This window comes from Syngnathoides biaculeatus, chromosome 19 (genome assembly GCF_019802595.1).
Source record: "Syngnathoides biaculeatus isolate LvHL_M chromosome 19, ASM1980259v1, whole genome shotgun sequence".
Classification (NCBI taxonomy): domain Eukaryota; kingdom Metazoa; phylum Chordata; class Actinopteri; order Syngnathiformes; family Syngnathidae; genus Syngnathoides; species Syngnathoides biaculeatus.
In genome coordinates this window covers 14,079,453-14,102,889 of record NC_084658.1, presented here as the reverse complement: position 1 = coordinate 14,102,889, position 23,437 = coordinate 14,079,453, and the positions used below count along the sequence as shown (strand labels likewise).

General features: G+C 45.2%; 1 protein-coding gene across 10 annotated transcripts in view; it reads left to right on the top strand.

Moving 5' to 3' along the window:
* The window catches only part of ncoa2 (nuclear receptor coactivator 2), a 42,668-nt gene that overhangs the window by 15,467 nt on the left and 3,764 nt on the right, over positions 1-23,437 (top strand). For 5 of the 10 annotated variants that reach the window (XR_009792712.1, XM_061805137.1, XM_061805134.1 and 2 more), the window contains 19 exons: positions 831-939; positions 1,465-1,637; positions 4,511-4,617; positions 7,571-7,748; positions 10,611-10,802; positions 11,785-11,886; positions 12,662-12,802; positions 12,899-13,046; positions 13,292-14,519; positions 18,940-19,141; positions 19,301-19,504; positions 19,584-19,760; positions 20,250-20,385; positions 20,543-20,717; positions 20,807-21,109; positions 21,322-21,399; positions 21,487-21,946; positions 22,672-22,855; positions 22,934-23,084. Coding sequence is in view for 9 of the 10 variants with exons in the window: in XM_061805137.1 (XP_061661121.1) it covers positions 851-939; positions 1,465-1,637; positions 4,511-4,617; positions 7,571-7,748; positions 10,611-10,802; positions 11,785-11,886; positions 12,662-12,802; positions 12,899-13,046; positions 13,292-14,519; positions 18,940-19,141; positions 19,301-19,504; positions 19,584-19,760; positions 20,250-20,385; positions 20,543-20,717; positions 20,807-21,109; positions 21,322-21,399; positions 21,487-21,946; positions 22,672-22,855; positions 22,934-23,084 (4,428 nt within the window). In the remaining variant the exon portion in view is untranslated. The remainder of the gene's footprint in view (positions 1-830; positions 940-1,464; positions 1,638-4,510; positions 4,618-7,570; positions 7,749-10,610; positions 10,803-11,784; positions 11,887-12,661; positions 12,803-12,898; positions 13,047-13,291; positions 14,520-18,939; positions 19,142-19,300; positions 19,505-19,583; positions 19,761-20,249; positions 20,386-20,542; positions 20,718-20,806; positions 21,110-21,321; positions 21,400-21,486; positions 21,947-22,671; positions 22,856-22,933; positions 23,085-23,437) is intronic. The other 5 variants (XM_061805140.1, XM_061805139.1, XM_061805138.1 and 2 more) reach the window with 5 other exon arrangements.

Sequence of the window (23,437 nt, the reverse complement as noted above, 5' to 3'; positions counted from 1 at the left end):
CACAGCATGCGTGCTGCGGAAATCCTTTTCTCTCCCCTGTAGGAGAGACGGGAGGTTGTTCTCCTGACAAACTATGGATTTGATTGTTTTAAAAAAAATGGTCTGACGTACTAGGTTTTTAGGTTAGGAAAACATTGTAGTAGTTGGCTTAAAATATGTCATGTAGCTAGGCAGGTTGTTTCACGTTATACCATACCCTACCATAGTTTTGTTTTAAAAAGTCCCCAATAAATAGGAATTGGTGTCAAGGAAGTATGTTAAAGTGAGACAACTCGATTGACAAGCTTTTTACGCCAGGAAGAAGCTAACTTTAGCCTGGGTTGTTAGTGGAAATCACGACGAGGCTTAGTCCCATGTGCGTGTACACTTTCTGTACCTTTTTGGGGAAAAGCACGAGTTACTCTAGCGCAGAGGTTGTGGGTTCGTATCCCGCTGGCGCCTCCACTCCCCGAGAAGGGTTGCGTCAGGAAGGGCATCCGGCGTAAAAAATGTGCCAAACATATATATACGTTCATCTGAAATGATACGCTGTGGCGACCCCGAAAGGGACACGCCGAAAGAAACACACACGAGTTACTCTAGCCCAGTGGTTTTCAAACTGGGGTTGGGGGCACGTCATGATGGGGGGGGATTGTTGATTGTAACCCTCACCCGTTTGCAATTTTCAGTACTAGGACCCCCTCAGCCTCCAAGAAGCAGTTACGCCCCCAAAAATATTTGGAAACCCATGCTTTAGCATCTCTTACACAGAAATCCCCCAATGTTCTGATTTGTTATTTCCATCGTAGAGGCCCTGATTTTATTATTTTTTTTTAAACATTTGTATACAGAGGCTGACTATGCATTGAGGATGAGCGGTGTTGGGGAAAACTCGTCGGACCCTGCAAGGGCAGAGTCGCGGAAACGTAAAGAATGTTCTGCTGAACTTCTTGGACCCAGGTAAGCTTTCTATCCTACAACAACAGCTCAGCCTGTTGGTATTGTCACATAAGTGCATCTCTGTTAAATCAGTTAATCATTAACTCAATTTAGGTCGTTAAATGCAAAAAGGGAAAATCTTATTGTATAGATTCACTCCATATTTTTTTTTTTGATTATAGCTTACAGCAAAAAAAAAACCTCATGGGAAAAAAAAACATATCGAATTATTTTACAGACAGGCAGAAATTGCACTTTGAAAGTATTTTTTTTATTTTATATATTTTTTTTAAATTATTATTAATTTTAAGTATTAGTTTAAGGATTTTTTTAATTGAGCTACTGAAATATTTATTCAAGTGTATAGTGATTTGAAATGCATCTGTGTGTTACCTCTTTATTTTATTGGATACGTTTGAGAATCTTTCATCTAAGAATTTTTTGGCATTTGAATTGGCATTAAACGTAATCCACACACACACAAAATAAAATCCTTTACGGGTGTTTTAAAAAATAAATAAAAAATGATTTTGTCTCTGACGGCAGTCCCAAGCGGAGCAACGAGAAACGCAACCGCGAGCACGAGAACAAGTACATCGAGGAGCTCGCCGAGCTGATCTTCGCCAACTTCAACGACATCGACAACTTCAACGTCAAGCCCGACAAATGTGCCATCCTGAAGGAGACCGTGAAGCAGATCAGGCAAATAAAGGAGCAAGGTACGCACCTACCCGACCAACACTCGCAAACGCCGCCCATTACTGTAATTTCCGGCCTACAGACCGCTACTTTTTTCACACCCTGCGGTTTATGCAGTGATGCGGCGCTGGCGTTAGCGCGGCGCTAACATTAAAATCTTTCTGTGTACGGTGCCTTTTAACCAGGTGCGCTCTGTAGGCCGGGAATTACGGTATTATACATCCGTCCATTTTCTATCGCACTTGTCCTCATTACGCTAAAGGGGGGGGGGGGGCTAATGCTTGAAGGGCACATTTGGGGGAATTTCATGAGATGGAAGCCTGGAAAGTTTTGGGGAAAAAACACTTGCTGATACCAGTTTCACTGAATGCAACAAAATTGGATGGACATGTCCATGATAACAGAATGTGTGAAAATATCTTGAGGTCCAATGAGCCAGTTTTGGGAGCAAAGTCAATGAAAAAGGAGCCTGCAAAAAAAAATAATAATAATAATTATGTAAAAAAAAAAAAAAAAAAAAATGAACACCCGGTCACCAGTTTTACCAATTCACATGAAATTTGCTGTTAGTTCGTCACAACAGGCCAAAATCACCACAATAATCACATCCATGTGTGCCTTAAGTTTTGTTAGCTCAATTTAATATTGTCCTAAACGGTGTTTTGATTGATTAATGAAACCCCTCCCATGACTTCATCATGTAACGTACATAATCCCGAGCACTCTGTTGGCATCCCGTCCACCAGAACATCAGGCACATCAATCAGCACCGCTAAATCATTTGCACAGATGCTTGTTTTGAAGTTATCTGAGGCCCTTTTTTCGGGAGCTCCGCTGTCCTTTCGTTCCAGTTTCATCAACTGTAAAAACTGCTTTTCCGATTTTAATCATCCAAACTAATTGAAAGTTTTTTTCTTTAGTTCCAAATATAGTTTGAATTTCTCATGTTGCCGCGAAGGCGGATATAGATGAGTTGAGTAAGTTTAGACCAGACCGTTGCCATGTAGTCTAATTATATACGTGGACAGCGATGTCATCTTGTTTTATGTGATGGGGGACTGTTATGCAACTTGAGCAATGTAGTATAACAGCGGTGGAGGGTGGGGTGGAAATTACCCTTAAATGCAGCGCTATTGGGTGCTCAGGTTTAGTTCCATCTTTGACATTTTTGTCAAGAGTCACCAGGTGTATGGTATGCATTTTACAGAAAACTGCCTTTATAAAGTGTCAGCCTGCATGATGTCACTAAATTATCAAAGAAATGTGATATGTTAAAATCCATCTATCCGTCCATCCAATTTCTTTGCCGCTTATCCTCACTAGGGTCGCGGGAGTGATGGAGCCTATCCCAGCTGTCAACGGGCAGGAGGCGGGGTACACCCTGAACTGGGCGCCAGCCAATCGCAGGGCACATAGAGACAAACAGTCACACTCACAATCACATCTATGGGCAATTTAAAGTGTTCAATTAATGTTGCATGGTTTTTTGGGGGGATGTGGGAGGAAACCGGAGTGCCCGGAGAAAACTCACGCAGGCACGGGGAGAACATGCAAACTCCACACAGGCGGGTGCGGGTTCGAACCTGGGTCCTCAGAACTGTGAGGCCAATGCTTTACCAGCTATTTTTACTATAGGAAAATTGTAAGAAAAAGTTTGAAAATACAGTAGTTGTTAATACAATACTGTGATGTAATTCTGTGATATTCAATATTATGACTTCAATCTTGCAAATCTGTGACTTCATTGTTAATTTAACTTTTATACGTCAAACATATTTACACCCTCTCGCCTACCTTTGGCAAGTCGGAGGGACAATAAAGTCACAAATAATGCCGGCGAAAAAGAACACCACATTCACGCGCCTTAAATATGTGCGCAAGTAAAGTGATGTTTCCAAACCTCGCTTGCGCAACGCCGCACAGACCCGCGCATTCATCTTTTTGGGCGTTAATGATGTTTGCGTCAGCGGGACCTCTCTGGCCCAGCGGGAGTGAGGAGGGGGGCTTACAGCGGCACAGCTGTACCCCCACCGACCAGGCTACGCGGAGCCATCACTCAATGTCACCGCGCCTCGTATAATCCGTAAACAAGTGAGTGAGTGTACACCGGCGTGGCTGCAGCTCAGCTCATGAAGGCGGCGAGTGTTGGAAGCCACAAGCGACGGCAGTGTGAGGAAAGGTGTAAAGACCTGTACTCCGAAAGGCCCTGTAAAAAGATAGCATATTGTTGATTAAGATGCAGTAAGTTGCTTGAAGGAAACGGCGCTTTCCAGTGACATAACATAAACGCACAATATGTAATCACCTAGAAAAAAACTACTGTATATAGCAAAGGTGTCAAACTCAAGGACTGGGGGCCAGATCTGGAGGCAAATCACGTGTATCGAGTTCTATGATTTTTTTTTTCTTTGGTTAAATCTGTACCAAAATTTCAAATTGTCATATCATAAATGATAACATGGAGATATTACAAGCATTTTTTGTCACCAAGCCTTGATTTCTGATTGCAAAACTAGTTCCGAAATTTCATGTGTAAATACGATGAGGCGGTTAAAGATTTTTTATTGTTTCACAGCCATAACGGGCCTTTGAGGGAAAGCTTAAGTATAATGTGGCCTGTGACAAAAATAAGTTTGACACCCCTGGTGTATCGGAAAAATAACATTTAAAAAAAAAAAAAAAAAGACTTTGTATTTTTAAACAATTGACATCACTGATGATAATTTTTCTCTCAATATTAGATATATTCACAAGTTTTTTTCACAATTTTCCAACTTTATTAGCGATGCAAAATGATGTGGTATTTATTTCTCATAATTTTAGAGCTTTAAAGACAAAAATTCTGCCACAAATTATATATATATTTTTTTAACCTCGGTCACCTATCTGTCAGCAGAGAAACCGGCCGCCGCCAACGAGGAGGAGGTGCAGAAGGCCGACGTGTCGTCGACGGGCCAGAGTGTGATTGACAAAGATGCCTTGGGACCCATGATGTTGGAAGTGAGTAGCTATACACTGTATGAGAAAATTTTGACAATAGGAGTGACGCGACTTCTGAGTTTTTTATTTTTTTTTTGAGATATATGACATCTCTCAGAAAATAAATGGCTCGACAATATACTGTTGGTTTATTGTTGTTGTAAATTGTATTCTCTCCAAAAAAAAAATTATTCGAGAGACTTGTTGCACTGAGGTCTGTCACGCTGATATGTTTAATTTTTGTCTTTTTTGGCCCGCATTATTTTGACGGTTGGTGACTTGAGCCGGCGTGCGCAGAGTGGGAGGCGACGAAACCTCTTGACCATGCCCGCACCTCGTGGGGAGGGGTAAAATGATGTCAAATCAACAAATAATATTTGGTCCCTCACAGGTTTTCACCCGACCCACTCCTACTGTACATATAATTGAATCCGTGTTTGCGATAGATTTAAAAGTTGCCAGTGGAGATTTCCAGAAATAGGCTCGAAATCAGCCGCTGTTGCTGCGGTGGCCCCATTGTCTCGCGGACGCGCTTACGTACAAATAGGAAAGAAAGCAACAGCCGGCTCCGGTGAATCACTCCATTCCACCAACCCCTCTCTCGGTCTCGCTTCACTTTTCTCTCACATCGGCCTTTAGATATGTCCCGTTGGAGGCTATTTATAGCGCTCGTGGTCCAGCGTCACCGAATCGACACACGGGCTCGTGGCGGCTAAATATAGCTTGTGTTCCTTTAGAGGATGCGCTGGTAGGAAAGGCTGTAAGGGGAGAAAAGCACCCGTACCTCTTCTCAAGTGCCTGACATGCCTACTGTACTGTGAAACAATTCGGTAGTAACAAAATCATGTGTAAATAATAATAATTGTAATCATACAACTTATTTTCACCCCAGAGTTTTCCCGGATAACATTTTTTCCCTCGTAAAAGTCCCAACTTCTCTCTCGTCATAATGCAAACTTTGTCCTGTACTACTTTTCTTATCATAACTTTTTCTTGTAACTAGACTTTTTTTTCCTCCTCATAATGATGCCGCTTTCATCGATCAGACTTTTTCTCTGAATGTAGAATGACTTTTTCTTGCCTGTTTGAGACTTTACACCGATTTGATCGGTGATAGCGGTATCGGCCAATCATGAGCATTTTAAGTTTTAATGATTTGCCGAGGAACATATTTTAAAATTGGAAAATCTCACAATACAACAGCAAACTAAAATGGAACAAAAAGTAGATACATTATTGCTGTAAGTACTTACTGCACTGTCATCGAAGATGATTCATTTGTTCTGTTTGTCTATGTGTCCCATTGCATAAATAGATAAACATTATCCATTCATCCTTTTTCTTACCCACTTATCCTCACAAGGGTCACGGGAATTTTATAGCCTACATAGATGCATGATTTATTGTAAACATATATTGAGCAATTAAGTACACTTAAGGCGGCACGGTGGATCAGATGGTAAGCGTTGGGCTCACAGTTCTGAGTCCCGGGTACGATCCCAGACCCCCCAGTTGTGGAGTTTGCATGTTCTCCTCGGGCCTGCGTGGGTTTCCTCTGGGCACTCTGCTTTCCCCCCCCACATTCCAGAAACATGCAACGTTAATGGGACACTCTAAATTGCCCGTAGGTGCGATTGTGAGTGCGGCTGTTGTCGGTCTCCACGTGCCCTGCGATTGGCTGGTGACCTGTACAGGGTGTACCCTGCCTCCTGTCTGCTGACAGCTGGGATAGGCTCCAGCAATCCCTGTGATCCTCGTGAAACCCTGATTTCTTTCTCGTCTCGATATTAACATTTGTCTTCATAATACACCTTTTTTTCCTCTCAATGTTTTTCTGATAATCCAACTTTTTTTCTTAGGGAGGATACAACATTATTCCTTGTGACGATAAAACATTTCTGTGTCTAATATGACTTTAATGTATAATGTCTTAGCTTGAATCTCATAGGGTTACAAGTAATCTCCATTTTTCTCGTAACGTTCAGAATCTTGTGACTTTTTGCCCCCGCCCCTTCCCTCACGTCCCAAGTAACCCGGAAGTGTGACAGTGGTTTGCTGAAACCAGACCACTGTAAATTAGCATATTGGCCCTGCGGCATTACGCAAGCGCCGCTGCTGCGTGGAAGGAGGCTTGCTCCGTTTTCCGTGTTGCCCTACTTGTCCGGCGCGTGGCCTTTCTTCACACGGAATGCACTTAAAACACCGCGATGGATGAATCTCGCTTCTGCCGCTCTATTTTCGGCTTTAGGTTTTGAGGCATTAAAAAAATGTACGGACGCCTGTACGGAACAATTACTCTAATGCTGATTATCCTCATTGCAGAGGTGGAAGAGGAAAACCTCGTCAGATTAACAACCACCAGAATTCTTTTTTTTTTTTTTTTTTTTCTTCCCCATTTTAAGGCTGCAGGTGATTTGATGGCCTAAATGCCACCATCTTCTGCGTAATGGCTGACCCGGAGCTGTAGTCTTTCAATTAAGCGCCCCTCCTCCGCGTCTTCGTTTTTGTTCTCTCGTGCTTTTAGACGGGGGGGGGAGGGGGCGGATGGATGGATGTGGCAGCATTGCGCAATTCTTACAGCGCGTGCTTTATCAAGATGGCGGATAATTGCCAAACGCACAAATAAGCAGAAGTGCCTGGAGGTTTTTTTTTTGGCGGGGGGGTGAAAGAATAATCAATCTTCCAATGTAAGCATTCAGATAGGAGAGACCTTGCTTTATATATTTTGGATTAAGATTAAACAATTCCCACCTTTTATTACCATATTGTTACATTTTTTTTCAAGTGGAGTTTGAAGGTAAATAAAAAGGGCTCATGTCGAATCGTGCAAATAAAGTTGTAATGTTATGGTCATAATACGAGAATAAAGTTATCCATATTATTTATGAGAAAGGGAAATAAATTCTTAGACTGGTTGTAATATGCAAGAATAAATTTGTAATATTGTTTGCCATCACCCTCTTCCCCCGCACAGGCCCTGGACGGCTTCTTTTTCGTGGTGAACATGGAGGGCAACATCGTGTTCGTGTCGGAGAACGTGACGCAGTACCTGCACTACAACCAGGAAGAGCTGATGAACACCAGCGTCTACAGCGTGCTGCACGTCGGTGACCACGCCGAGTTCATCAAGAACCTGCTGCCCAAATCCCTCGGTGAGCCCAACAGAACTAGCCGGTTGACCATCCGAAGTGGAACACATCACTATGCGTGACGATGCTAAGCTAGACCGCCAAGTTCAATTGGAACTGCGTAGACAATTATGGAAAGTGGGTAAATTTGCCCCGGGCCATCTCTAAGTGTAGATAAATTTTGCAACACAGAGCTGCGTTGTTAATGAGCCTTTCAAATTTAAATGTTAAAAGTCTGTAAAATAAGGCTTCAAAACTGTAAATGTTCAAAAATTCGAGATGAAATTAGCCATACAGTTACAGGGCCTTTTCTCTGAGGTTTACACAAGTACATTTTGTTCATAGAGCACTTTCCAAATAAAGAAGACCGTGGGAGCTTTACATCGACTACCTTCAAAACCATCATATTTCAGGAAGTGAAATTTGTTTCTTAGTTTTTACACATTGTACCTTTTTAAAAGTTGGTTTTCCAGTGTGGCGTTTATATACTGTTTTATACAAATAGTGACACTTTCACAAAATCACGTTTAAATGCTCATTTAATTTCCCCTAAAAATAAATGTATGACGTTGTACTTAAGAAAAATGGTGTGGACACACTTGTCACACGCCAGCTTTAATGTATTTATAATCTTGAATTCATCCATAAAATGGATTAATCAGCCACACTCAGACCAAATGGTGACGATGCTTTGACTTCTAGGCCAATTTAGACTTTTTGGTGCGTTCTACTTTCTCTTTTGGGTCATTGTGTGCAATCTATACGTTCTTCATTTTCTCCTCTGCTGGATGCTGCGATTTCCCCCCAGCGCTCTTCTTCCGTCTACCCGCTTTCTCGGCTAATTAACTTCCTTTTTCAGGTTCTCTCGCCCATCAGCCGTGGCTCCCTTCCTAGAGTCTCATCTCGTGCCTCCTTCGTCGTGTCATGCGTGTGTCTTTGCCATTTTCGCTGTCACGTTCCGTTTTTTTGTTCTTCTGAAAAATGTCAACATCAAATATTGCAGCTGAAATTGTAATTTTAGGTGATGTGGAAAAAATTGTAATATGAGAGCTTTGTCATATTTTTACAAGAAGGAGAAACTCAATTTTATAAGAATCATAAAATATCTATAGGAAAGTTACATTTTTCTGACAATAGTCATGACAAAATATAAGAATAAGGGCATGATAATACACGAGAACTCTTAGCGTTGCAAAAATATTTCGAGGGTAGTGATTGAGAAACATCTTGTAGTACAGCATTAGAGAAAAATTGAGAATTTTACAAAAATAGTCAATAGGTTAAAATAGTTACTTGAGAAAAAAGTATCCTCAGGGGACAATAAAATAATATAGAGAATAAAGTTACAAGTGATATTTACGCTACTACATAAATTAGTCGTAATTTTCTGAGAATAATTATGGGAAAACTGTCCAAATTTTATGAGAACCAATGATTTTGTGTCATCAAGAAAATGTTTATTTTGCCAAAATAAAATTTCCTTATTTTACAATATACATTTTACAATTACATATTAAAAATGAGGTAATGATATTATGAGAGAAAATGGTCCTAATTTTCCAGAGACTAAATTCATATTGCATGACAATGACAAGACCAATTTTTACCCTTTTATCACTTGACATTCACTTCTTTTTGCCACTAATCAACCACCGGAGGTGATTTGCAATGTATGTCAGTCGCTTCCCCCCCACCCCCCCTTCGATGCTTGGGATTGAGGTCTGATGAGTGCCCGGCCATCTGGGCAGGAGAGCGAGTGGCGAGGAGGAGAAGAAGAAGCACCCAGGAAGGGAAAAAAAAAAAAAAAAAGCATCAAGCACTGGGCTGTCCCAGATAACTGGGAGATTATCATCAATGCAGAGAATGAGTTCAGCAGATGGAGTGGGGCGCGACTTTGATACCGTGAAAGTGCGTTTTCGCGGACGTCCATATGTTTGGCTGCATTGTATACTTGTTAGGGGGTCCGTCAACCCCCACCCAACAAAATATCCCGATTTACCACTGAAATTGATTGTTCATCGTATATGCCTTTCTGGGATTTGCTTTGTTTTTCCTGTTACCAAATGAGCTTTGAAGCTCCATTTTTTTATTACCCCCCCCCCCACACACACACACACCCCGAGCTCTTTTTACATTACTTCCAACTTTTGACTTGGATGAACTTGCACAGAAATTCACAAATCCTCACATGAATGGATGGTTGGATGGATGGATTAAAATATGAGTCTTTTCTTCATGTCATACGTACTGTACCTTGAAAATTTGAGGTTAATCCGATAATCACTTAATGGTGTTTTGAAACATTTTTATCGGCGATTACGAATGTTCATGGGCGCCGCCATTTTGGCGAGTCACATGACTTTATAAAAAAAACAGGAAGTGACGTCTCCTGTGCCCAAACAAAGGAATCATGGCTGATTTGTAATCCCGTCGGCAGAAGTACTTTTGTCATCATTGGCTAGCAATATCATAACAATGCTATTTAAAATAATTCATAGACTTATTGTCCTTTAAAAGTGTTATCCTTCAATGTTTCTTTTTTCTACTTGGCAGAATATGCCACCGCGCCTTCCTTGGATTATTTCTATCCGAATTATGGCAAAATTTAACAATAAAATGGGGCATTTTCACATGTCCGATGGTGGTGGTACTGCATGTGATTACACTACAAATCGGCCACGATTTCTTTGTTTGCGCACAGGAGACGTCACTTCCTGTTTTTTTCTCAAGTCATGTGACTCGGAAAAACGGCGGCGCCCATGAGAATTCGTAATTGCCGATTAGAATCGTTCAAAACACCATTAAACGAATAATGTATAGCTTGACAGTAACCTTCACCTTCAATTGAGTCTCTATTTAGAGTCCGATGCGTTTGTGTTTACCCAGTGAACGGCGTGCCGTGGTCCAGCGAGGGTCCGAGGCGCAACAGCCACACCTTCAACTGCCGAATGCTGGTCAACCCGCACAGCGAGACCCTGGAGCAGGCGCACGAGCACGAGCCGCAGCAGCAGCAGAAATACGAGACCATGCAGTGCTTTGCCGTTTCGGAGCCCAAGTCCATCAAGGAGGAAGGAGATGGTACGCAAGTACAGAGGGTCACTACATTTAAATAACGGCTCAAAAACAGATGAAAAAATCTGGGAAGATGGTGAGTAGGCTTGAATATTTTTTTTTAGCAAGCCTGCTCAATAACTTGGAGGCACTCAAGAGGCATCAAAATGAAAAATTTTGTATTGCTGCTGTAGTTCATTTTTTAAAATATTAAATATTTTTTAAAATGCATTGGCTGACAGATTAATTTTTAAAATAGCTTTTATTATGTAATATAACCTAAGTGTGTGTGTGTGTGTGTGGGCGGGAATTGAAGTCATTTTGGTTGTGATTTGATCTCAAGACAAAGATTTGACTTTTAATCTACTGTTTCTCTTTTTTTTTATATAAATATGTAAAATTTGTTCTGATATGCACTTGCCATTTCAAGATCAATTTTTTTTAATTTGCCCAAATGTAACAATTAAAACAATTACATTGGCTATCATCTTGAGTCAAAAGACTGTAAAATTAACATTTTGTTTCATACTTTACACTAGTATATTTCTAAATATTTTATTGTAAATTTACCACTTAATATTGTCACATTATCATAATTGTAACATTTTATAATTAAAATTTGCTTCATAGCTCTTTTTTTTTTTCATTACCTTGGCATTGATGAAGTTTATTCAGAGGCAACAAAACAAGAAAAATTGTTTAAAAAAAAAAATAGGCAAGTTGAAAGCTGCATTAATTCACGCATCCACATTCAGACTCAAAAGGTCATCACTTCCTTTGCCCGCCATCGCTGCTGCTCCTCATGAAAGACGAGGGGTAGCGGGGAGCGCGCCCTGCTCCCCAGCCTTATTAATAACCCTATTAATCATCCTGCCTGGGAATAACATGCATTTCATTTCCCTGTCCCTTCTCTCCATCACCCTCAGTCCTTCCCCCCTCCTCCATCCTTCATGCTTTCACTATCCTTTCACATACATCCTCATGTCTCACTTCTCTTTCCCGCCCTCAGACTTCCAGTCGTGCCTGATCTGCGTGGCTCGCAGAGTCCCCATGAAGGAGAGGCCAATGATGCCCACGCATGAGAGCTTCACCACGCGGCAAGACCTCCAAGGTACAAAGAAATCACCATTCGGCTCATCCATCCATTCGCTTTCTGTTGTGCCGCTAATAGTCCACTTTTGAGTTGCAGCTGAGCTGGAGCCTCTCTCAGCTGACTCTGGACTGTTTTCCAGTTTTTTGTTGGGTATATTTAGACAATCAAGCGTTGTCTTGAAGAATTTGGTCTTCCATGAACCGAACCGGAGTGTCCAGAGAAAATAAATCGCGAGGCATGGCGACCGACTGTTAGAACGCCGTGCTGGCCTCGATGCTAACGCGCTAGTCCAATTACAGCGACATTGGGTATACCTGCATAATCTTAACGAGATCCATTATTCCGGCAGATGGCATGGCCTGGTTTCTTGGCGAATCGCATTAGAGTGTACCAGGTGTACATAATCTTGTGGCCTGTGAGTCTTGCTGACATTTCAGGAAATAACCCGGTCCGCTCCCATTTTGTAGAGGTTTAATTACCGTATTTTCCGCACTATAAGGCGCACCTTCAATGACTGGCCCATTCTAAAACTTTTTTTCATATATAAGGCGCATGGAATAGACTCAACAGTAGAGCTTGGGCTTACCTTATGCATCCATTAGAAGGGCTGCGCTAAAGGCTCAGTATGATTACAAGGGACACCATCAGCTTTTGAGAAGGCTCTTGGGTGTGCCTTACATACAATATGTAAAAATTATCCTGACAAAACACATCTATTTTAAAGATTGCTATTTTTCTTCTTCTTGAATGTGTGACTTGCGATCTTACCTTGAAAATGTTGGCTGTGTTCAAGGTAAGATAACCTCCCTGGATACCAGCCTGCTGCGGGCCTCCATGAAGCCGGGCTGGGAGGATCTGGTGCGTCGCTGCATCCAACGCTTTCACCTGCAGAACGACGGCGAGATGTCTTTTGCCAAACGGCATCAGCAAGAAGGTAACGCCCACTGGTAGCGTTTATTTTTATTTATTTATTTATTTTTGGGCAATCCGACCTATGTTCTGGTATGCATACTCTGATTTCTTTGTTTAGTGCTCCGCCACGGCCAGGCGTTCAGCCCCATCTACCGCTTCTCCCTCTCGGACGGAACCATTGTGTCGGCCCACACCAAGAGCAAACTAGTGCGCTCCCACGCCACCAACGAACCCCAACTTTACATGTCCCTGCACGTTCTGCAGAGGTATGCCCGAAAGCAGCAACTTTTCCCTGCATATTCTACCTGTTGGAACACTAATGTCCCCGGTTCAAATTCCCAGTGAATGAGTTCGTAGGAATTTTGGAGGGAGGGGGGATACTTATTTAACTGTTTTCCTAGTAGCTGTATTTCCTTCTTAGTGGAGTGCTCCAGTAGTTTGTCTTTTCGTGAAATAAATGATCCATCACAAAAACCATTTCACGTTGCCTTGCTGTTTTTTTTTCCTCCAGGGAGCAGACTGTATGCGGCATGGGCCAGGACATGGGTCCTGGCGCCCAGGCCACGGGCATGGCTCCCAAGCCCATGAACTCCTCCACCCCCTCCATGACTCCTCCAACCCCAGGCAGCTTGCCAGGCTCAGGACCTCAGGGCCAAGACATCAGCAACAGCACGCCTTTCTCCCCTCCGGGCCCAGCTGGCCCCAGAGAGCCGGCAGCCATGGGGGGACACATGCAGGGCTACCGCTACGGCTGCCCCCCGCCGCACAGTCACGCGGGGGGAATGCAGCCGCCGCAGCAGGGCCAGAACTGGAGAATGAACAGTCCCTCCCGTGCCAGCCCCAGCCCGGTCGGCGGCCCCCATCCGCCTCAGCAGAACTGCATGCTCTCCCCCAGGCATCGCGGCAGCCCAGGGGGTGCGGCCAGCCCACGTGTTGGCCTCCACTCTCCTTCCCCGGTAGGGATGGGCGGCGGCGCAGCAAGCAGCCATGGCAACAGCTACACGAGCAGTTCTCTGTCAGCCCTACAAGCCCTCAGCGAGTGTCACGGAGTCGGTCACGGACACACGCTGGGGTCTCCAGATCGGAGGATAGGTTCCCCGGCGAACGTCCCGCTGGGATCGGGGGCTCACCTCATGTCGAGACCGGGTGCCGCGGACTCTTTCGAAGCGGGCCAGGGCGGACACACGCCGGGTCCGTCGGAAAGCAATCTGGCCGAGCCGAAAGACGAGCGCGAGGACGACGCGCACGCTCGTCTTCACGACAGCAAGGGCCACACCAAATTGCTGCAACTCCTCACCACCAAACCGGAGCCTCTGGAGACGCCTCTGTCCCCCAACGCAGGGGCAGAGGGTAAAGACGGGACTGGGGTTCGCGGCAGCCTCTCCGGAGTGACTACACACGCCACATCCCTCAAGGAGAAACACAAGATCCTCCACCAGCTGCTCCAGAACAGCACATCTCCCGGAGACCTGGCCAAGCTCACCGCAGAGGCCACCGGTAAGGAGCTGGGCCAGGAGCAAGGCCAGGGTGCTTCTGGCGCAGATGGCACCCCCAAGCAGGAGCCCATGAGCCCGAAGAAGAAGGACAACGCCCTGCTGCGCTACCTACTGGACAAAGACGATGGTGGACTGAAGGACAAGGCACCCAAGCTCGAGCCCGGGGAGGTGAAGGTGGAAGGAGGAAAACACCCACTTGTCAAAACGGAGAAAACAGATGTTGGGTACGATCAAGCTGAACAGGTGAGGTACTTTTTTGTTGTTGTTGTTGCGTTCTTCTCTGGCAGCACCCATACTGATTTTCAGTCTCTTATTCATTTATTTAAATAACCGAGGGTGTTCTGACTTCTCTGAAAACATGTGGTGTCTCTGAGATGAACAGTAGTAGCACACATCACACACACAACCACGTCTGCCGTAGTACTAAAGTTGACCTGTGAGGCAGCGCAGTGCCACAGGGCAGACAGCTAAAAATACAAAGAACAAGAGTTTAGCTGTTAGTAGTAGACAAAATTTGAATGAGTTTCAGAGTCTGTGTCTCAGTCAACCTCAGTGTAGACCACATACAAGGATTTGCAGTTGGAAATATTGACAGGTTTTTAACATTTACTATTATCAGCACCGACTATTTTCAAAAAATCACTTCAATGCAACTCACACCAAAGAAATCAAAACTAGCTAATCTTTCAAAAACAGGTAAAAATAAGGCCTTTGCTGACCTTAATCGAAAGGCATGGGAAACACTCCAATATGGCTCAACTGTCAGTGTGCATGCGTGTGTGTGTGTGCCCCATTTAAGTATAGGTTTACGCAGGATGCCTCGACTCAACTCAAGGTCACACGATAAGAGATTCCAATACATTGGTAACCGGGACTAGTAGCCACTGCTAATTAACTGGTGTCAAAGAGCCAAATTCCGAAACTGCCTTCTCCACGACCCGCCGATTCCCTTTTACAGTGTGTTTGCGTGTATATTTGTGTGTCCGCGTGGGCGCACTATGCACAATCAGATCACCGGCTGCCAGTAGTACGATCAAAGTGCTCCAGTTATTGCATGGCTACTCCACAGAAAACTAATGTTTGTGGAATTCTGGCAGTTCCGGTCATTTTTCCTCGACCAAAAGACGAGATATCTTTAAAGACGTGGGTTGGTGGCGTGAGCAAAAGGAAGCCGCGTCCCAGCCGCTTCAAACGACTGTGACATTTGGAAGGAGCCCCCGCGGCTCTTCAGCCATTTGATCCTTGCTCGCGTTTGGCCCGGGAATCTGCGGGTTTGGCAGCCGGCTCGGGTCAGGGTTGGCACTGAAAGAAAGAAAGAAGGCTAGGAGGGAGGAGAGGAATCTGGAATGAACACGGAGTGTTGCCGGTGAAATTTCAATTTTCAATGTCCAGCATGTGGGCAAAGTGTGGCCTGCAGGCCACATACGGGAGGTGGGGGGTGGGGGGGTTGTATTTGGACAGCGATCGATTGTGCAAGTTGTCCTACTTAAAAAGATGAGAGGTCTGGAGTTTTTATCATGGGTACACTTCAACTATGAGAGACAGAATGTGGGGAAAAATAATCCAGGAAATCACATTGTATGATTTTTGATGTATTTATTCACTATTTGAAATCCTTCTTTCAGAGCCACTCCTCAGTTGCCTGGGCTCTTGTGTTTGGCCTCATTGTCATGCTGGAAGACTCGGCCGAAATTCAATCTTCGATGCTCTTACTGAGGAAAGGAGGTTTTTGCCCAAAACTACCTGATACATGCGCGCCCCCCATTTATCATTTTCCTTAATAACAGTCAGTCGAAACCGTCTTTTTTGGGAGCCAAGCGGCCCCAAAGATGATGCGTGGATTCTCGAATCTGCAAAAGCATCACTTTTCACGGAGCCAAATGGCATGTTCGTTGAGCTGTTCACCTTGCATCATCAACACTGTGGATCGGTCAATCATTTTTAAAAATAACACACGATGTGACTAACCAGGAGTAGCAATTTGTTAGGGGCGGGGTGGGTGGGTGACCAAAAAGTGACCAAATTTTAGCACGAGGTTTTGACACGACGGCAACAACATACATTCACCAAGTATTTGTAAAATAAATTTTTTGAATTATACATCAGTCATTTTTTATTTGATTGTTTTGTGATTTAAAATCTATATATAAAATATAACAATATATGTTTATATATAATATGGTGAAGGTGGCACAGTGGAACAATTAGTTAGAATGTTGGCCTCAGTTCTGCGGACTGGTGTTCAAGTCTCGGCTCTCCTGTGTGGAGTTTGCATGTTCTCCCCGGGCACTCCGGTGGAGACTCTAAATTGCCCCTAGGTGTGAGTGTGAGTGCGACCGTTTCCCGTCTCAATGTGTCCTGCGATTGGCTGTCAACCAGTTCAGGGTGTACCCCACCTCCTGCCCGTTGACAGCTGGGATAGGCTCCAGCACTCCCCGCGAGCCTCGTGAGGATAAGCGGCAAAGAAAATGGATGGTTGTCAAATGACTGGGGGCGCATTCCACTTTCTTGTAGCCCCTGCGTGCGCGTGTGTCATTTATCACAGACGCTATGACGATTGCATTAGCTGGCGAGTGGGCTGTTGGTGAATGGCTGCTCGGCCATGTGTGAGCGATGACGTCTCGATTTGGGGAGGGGGTGGGGGTCCAGCCTCACCCACTGACCCCCCGCGCGCACACACACACACACATGTGCACACACACACCCCCTCCCTCCTCACTGTAATGCTCATGATTGTTTGAAGGATGAATTATTGATGCAGGACTGTGAATGTGAAATCGGACCAGAGTTGACTTGTGGTGAAAGGCAGTGGGAATATTGTGTGTTTGTGTGTGTTAATCTTCCACTGTAGTCAACTTTGACCGACATGAGTGAAATCACTTCCTTTTCCCCTCCCCCCACCGCCCCCGTGACATGATCTCCCAGAACAAAATTCCCACTTTGACAGGGCAACTCGCGCCTGCTTTGCAAGCGCTGCATGGTGGCACTGAAGTCAACTTAGTACACACTTTAAAAAAAAAAAAAAATAGCAGCAGTTTGGAAACTAGTGAAAAAGTCTTCACAAAAAAAAGAAGCTTTAAGCTGTTTATTTCTACTCCTGGTTGAAGTTTACAGAGAAAACAAAAGAAAATACACATTTGACCCTGACGTGTTCAGTCTGCTATCAAAACAGTAAATAGCTTCTATGCTGCGGTGCCTTAACATTTTAAACCAGGCAGCAGCAACATGTCGATTGACAATATGACATCACTCATATTTATATATCCTTTATCCTATAGCGCATAACAAATTTGTGTCATCCTACTCAGCTTGGAGAGGCGTCACAAGGCAAGACGTGTCGTGCCAAAAATGGGCACACTAGAAGGAACGATATTCATTTGATGCTGTCTCATAACTTTTGTCTTATTTCATTTTGTCATGACTGTACACTTTTTATACGATGATATGGAGTGCAATACACATTGAAATATTTGTTTTTTTTAGTAAGGCTGAAATGGCATTTCCATTAATCCCTTCTATAATTTTTTTATTTTTTTTATTATTTTTTTATTTGTAATTTTTTTTTTTTTTTTGGCCCAGTGTTTGCAGTGTCTCGCTTTTCCTTCCCAGGATGATGCGGATTGCGTTACACCGCCGCCTTGAAAAAAACGGGGCAAGATTGATAGAAACAGGAACCATTAAGGGTGAAAAAGCAAAGCAGCGCAGCCGCGAGAATAGAAAGAGAGGGGAGGGGGTGTGGGAAGGGAAGAGGGAGGAGGAAGGGAGGCAAGTGAGAGTGTACAGGAGCATTACATCATTCCTGACCTCATTAGGGCTTTTCTCTTCCCCCCCCCCCCCCGCACTGACTGTAGTACTGTACTCTCGTACATCCTGTACGTTTTCCACCACATGAAATTGTACTAAAAGGGGATATCACGTACATCGTGCCCAAATTGATCACGATATTGTGAAATGAAAAGTTAATCGCAGGCACACGTAACATCTTGTACGCGTTCACAAGATGAAACCGTATTTCTTGCCACATTTATCTTGACCAAAATGATCACAAATGTGGCGATCACAATATTGCTCCGGCCGCGCTGTGGGGAGTTTGCGTGTTCTCCTTGTCGGAGCGCAGCATTGGAAATAATGACATTATTTGCAAATACAGGTAATCAATTTAATTAGGTTTTCAAATGCAACAAGTTACAGGGAGTATTTTTATTTTGACTTGAAATCAACAGTTGAATTTTTTTAGTAGTGAAGAAAAGACAGGCTGACGCTACGGCTATTAGGTGAGGTTTGAGGTCCGATAAGCATAAAAGTTAAATGATGCAATCAATGCTAGTCAACTAGAGCAATAGTTACTTTCTCATCATTTATGAAGGACTCATTAATTACTAATTTAATTATTTGTTGTTTTTTTTTTTTTTTTCCGAAAAAGCTTGGTAGCTACAACCAATCACTTAAAAAAAAATAATAATAATAATATATATATATATAAATTAATTTGCACAAGTCAGCTTATTGGCCATCCTCTTAAAAACGGGCGTCTCCTGTTTAAGCAGCTGTTTGAGTGCGTATTTGTTTGCTGCACTCTGGTGGGCAATTTTGCCACTTGCAACTTATTTATCGTCGGGTGTTTTCACATGACTCAAGTGTCATCTCCTCCTCCTCTGTGCAGTCATCAGAGCTGGACGACATCTTGAACGACCTGCAGAATGCCCAGCCGCAGCTGTTCTGCGAGCCGCGGCCCGTCTCGCTGCCCAGCTCTATGGACAAGCAGAACATCATCAACGACATCCTGCAGATGTCCGAGAGCAGCCCGGCCGCGCTGGCGCAGAATCCGCAGCACAAAAACGTCGCCGGGGGCATGGGTCCGAACAGTGAGTACCTGAGCTCGGTTATTCCCAATCACAACGCCATCGAAGGTGGCTAAAGTACTCAAACACTGTTTTCCGAGTTCAGCCAACATTGAGAAAGTGTCGTAGCATCCCTACAAGTGTAAGTCTTCTACGTTGTTCCCCATTCAACTTCTGTTACAGATTTCGGGGGGATGCGGCTCGGACAGCTTGGCAGGGGCGGGCCGGCGAGGAGTGTGTCCCTGGAGATGAGCGGGTCACCGCAGTACCCCATGAGGACCACCAGCCCGTACACGCTAGTTCAACAGCAACAGCAGCAGCAGCAGCAGCAAGGCATGGTGGGAGGGCACGGCATGATGGCGAACCAGGCCAACATGGTCGTACCAGGTGGGTTGTCGCAACCGAAGCCGTTTTGATGGAAGTTGGTGTAAAAGGGCTCACCCGGCTCACTCTCCTTTCCATTCAGGACTCGTGGGTCCAGGCCCTCCTCGGCCAGGTATCCAACAGCAGCAGGAAGGCTGGGCGGGCTCAACCTCGACTCCGCAGATGGGCCAGGGTCGGATGAGCCACAGCGGCGCTCCCATGAGGCCCGGCGGGCAGCCAGGGCCTCGGCAGATGCTCCAGACCTCCATGATGCCCAATGGTGAGGAAAACCTGAAACTCATATACACTATATGTTAATTTTATTTACAGTAATCCCCTATAAGAAATCAATAGCAGTTGGAGACTTGAGTGTAACTGTAAATTTGGCATAAACCATGATGCCAAAAGAAGTCAATATTAAATCAAACTCCTTTTTATAATAGCCTTGAAACAAAAGGCCTACAAGTAATGCGATTAGAAAAAAAAAATATCCACCTTACACGCATATGTACAGTACGTATGACAAAGAATTGTACCTTCTCCTGCTAATAACCCAATGCTGAACTTCCTCCTTCACGACATAAAATGATCTTAGAACAGTTGACATGTTGCCGTCGATATACAAATTGCTTATTTACTATGATGCTGTGCTTTTGCGCCATCTTGTGATTAGCAAATTAATAGTTTCCACAGAAAATGTTATGGGGAGGTACTGGATCATAGTTTATGTACTTTTTATATATTTTTTTTTATTTTTGTCCCTCTTTAGCCCAACCCGACATGGACATCAGTATGGTCGGTCACTTCTCACAGCAGCAACAGCAGCAGGCGCCGCCCAATCAGACGGCGCCATGGCCGGACAGCATGATGCCCATCGAGCAGACTGCTTTTATCAACCAGAACAGGTATCATCAGTTCAGTCATCACAGCAAATTTAGAGAGGCTGTACTTAAAGCTCAAATCTGATGTTGACTACACAAATGTGGATTATCGATATGTGTGCAGTTGTGTACCCCGCTTAATCAAAATTTTTGTTGCCATCACGACGTCTCCTCTGGCCAGGTCACTGCACCCGACCCCTCAGGACGACTTGCTGTGTAGCATGGGCCTCGGCGGAGGGGAAGCGGGGCCGGTGGACGAGGGGGCCCTCATGTCTCAGCTCTACACGGCGCTGAAGGATTTCGACGGCCTGGAGGAGCTGGACCGGGCGCTCGGTATCCCCGCTTTGATAGAACAGGTAAACTGTGATTGGTCTGGAACGTCTAAAGACTGGTTGATTGAATCTCCTCGTTTTAGGTTTCCATAACTTTTCCACGACCCTTTCAGAACCAGACGCTAGACCAAGACCAGTTCCCGCAGGATCCGTCCTCCATGATGCTGGAGCAGAAGCCCCCCATGTACACCCAGCAGCAGTTTGGCCCACCCCCGTCCCACATGGCCCAGAGGGGCTACCCCGGCGCGTCCATGCAGGAGCCGGGCTTCCATCCCATGGCGGGCCAGATGGCACCGCGTGCCGGTTACCCGATGATGAGGATGCAGGCCCGGGCGGGACTGAGGCCCGGTGGAGTGGTCCCCAACCAGCCCAACACGCTGCGGCTACAGCTGCAGCACCGGCTACAGTCGCAGCAGGTTAGTAATATTCTTGATGTACGGATGTTATTATTAGGGATATAAAAGGGGAAGACCTTAATCATGCTTAAAAATGATACTTGACTGTTGTTTTTTTTTTTTTTTTTTTTTTTGTCAAAGAGTGTAATATTGTGGTTGATATTAAAAAGTGTGGTGAAGCCTCTTGTAATTGTATGTTTTTGCTTTATTTTTATTATGTTCCTTCCGATCAGAACCGACAGCCAATGATGACTCAGATGAGTAGCGTGTCAAATGTGAACCTACCTCTAAGATCCAACGCTCCCAATCAGGTAAGCCCAACAATCCAGAGCGCCCCAAGCCAACCCCTGACCGGCGACCACGGGCTCACCTCTGTGATCTCCCCCCGACCCCCGCAGGGGACCATCAACGCCCAGATGCTGGCCCAGCGTCAGCGCGAGCTGCTCAGCAACCACCTGCGACAACGGCAGCAGCAGGTCCAACAGCAGCAGCAGCAGAGGAGCATGGCCATGCGGGCGCAGGGCCTCAACCTGCCGCCCAACATGAGTAACCCGCGGATCCCCCAGGCTAACCCCCAGCAGTTCCCCTACCCGCCCAGCTACAGTACCGGTACAGGCCTGGCCTCGCCACCTCCCCCTAGCAGCCCCTTCTCCTCCTCCTCGCCTCTCTCCTCCCCCAGCCTGCCGTCTCTCCCCGCCAACCCACAGCTACACTTGCATGGCACCTCCTCCTCTTCCTCCTCCACCTCCTCCTCCTCCCAGCAGATGATGATGGGAAACACAAACATGATGGGCGGACAGTACGGGGCGGTACTCAGCCCCCAAATGCAGCACAGTGCCTTTCAGTTTCCCAACTCAGGTACTGCTCCCGCAACCCTGGTCGCCCCCGCCCCCGAATCACCCCCGCACGCACACGCAAGTCACCTCAGTTGTCCTTTGTGTACGTGGATGTGCGTACCATCAAACTGCTCTTTTTCTAATCCCCAATCTCAGTGAAAATGGATGCAAATCAAAATATTCACCACCTTCCTGTTCTGTGCTAATTTTATCCCAAAATTCCAGGGAATGCTGCTGACCCAGTATTGCGTTGTCATGTTTGGAACCTAGGAAATACATACATTTTGACTAGGATGTACATGCTTTGAAGAATTTGGATTTTGGGGCATCTCAAGTCCCACAAAAATGCCATTTAGTTGTCGTTTCCAAGGGGAGCAGCCGCCAGTAATTTAGCTGTTACATACTCTTTGGCCACCAGAGGGCACGATAAGCAAATAAATCAAGCTCCAGTTAATCATTATGAGCACGATGGCCTGTTTCCTTCCATTATCCAATTCAGTGTTTTTCAAAATAGAATTTTACTCCAGCCCCAGTTACACAGTGCGTCCTTTCTTTAATCTTAACCCACAAATGTTCATATTTACCCTTTTTAATCCCATTGATTTTCCTTTCTAACCTCATTGCTTGCCTCCTACCTGTCGACAAGCATCCCGAATGCCCACTTGAATGCATTCGACACTCGTTATTCAATTCATAGAATTGCTACGATGTCTCCTTGACCCGTATTTTCCTCGCATGCTGTCGCAGCAGGTATGGGCCAGCAAGCGGAGGGGGGTTTCGGGGGTCCGGGTGCGCCGCCCAGCCCCCTCCTGTCCCCGCGGGTGGCGCACGCCCAGCAATCCCCGATGATGCAGCAGGGCCAGGGCAGCGCCCCTTTCCAGGGGTCGCCCGACATAAACGGCTGGACGCAGGGCAACGTGGCAGGAAGCAGGTAGGGAGGGGGGAAAATAACTGAGAAAAATTAGATTAGAATAAAACGAATAAAAATCTATGGTCGCCCCCTTTGCAGTATGTTCTCACAGCCGCAAGCGTCGCCTCAGTTCACCCAGCAGCAGCAGCAGCAGAATAACGGCAGCATGTACAACGGCGTCCCCGGAATGGCCCAGATGGGCGTCACGTCCATGTCCTCGCCCGGGTTACCCTCCATGGGACAGGAGCAGGTAAAGCCGGGTCCATGTCAGTATCTATGACACAGAACAGAGAGACGGGAATGAAGCGAGTTTTGAGGTCGTGCAGCTACGTGATAAAATCATGTGACTTTTGTTTACCTCGCCATATTGCCGGTCAAGCTAAGCATTGCTCAATGCTAAGTCTGTTGGAGACGACAGCACGGAAATAGGCCTTGTAGCACGACGCCCAGAGTCTTGTCCCATATCGTCAGACATTTAGAAGGTGAAAATAAACAACGAACGGTACGTGGAAAAATTACATAAACTCAGCTAAGAGGACCCGCATTTAATGCCCAAATCGATGTTTTCGCCGATAAGAAATTGGACTTCGGTTCAATGTCAAG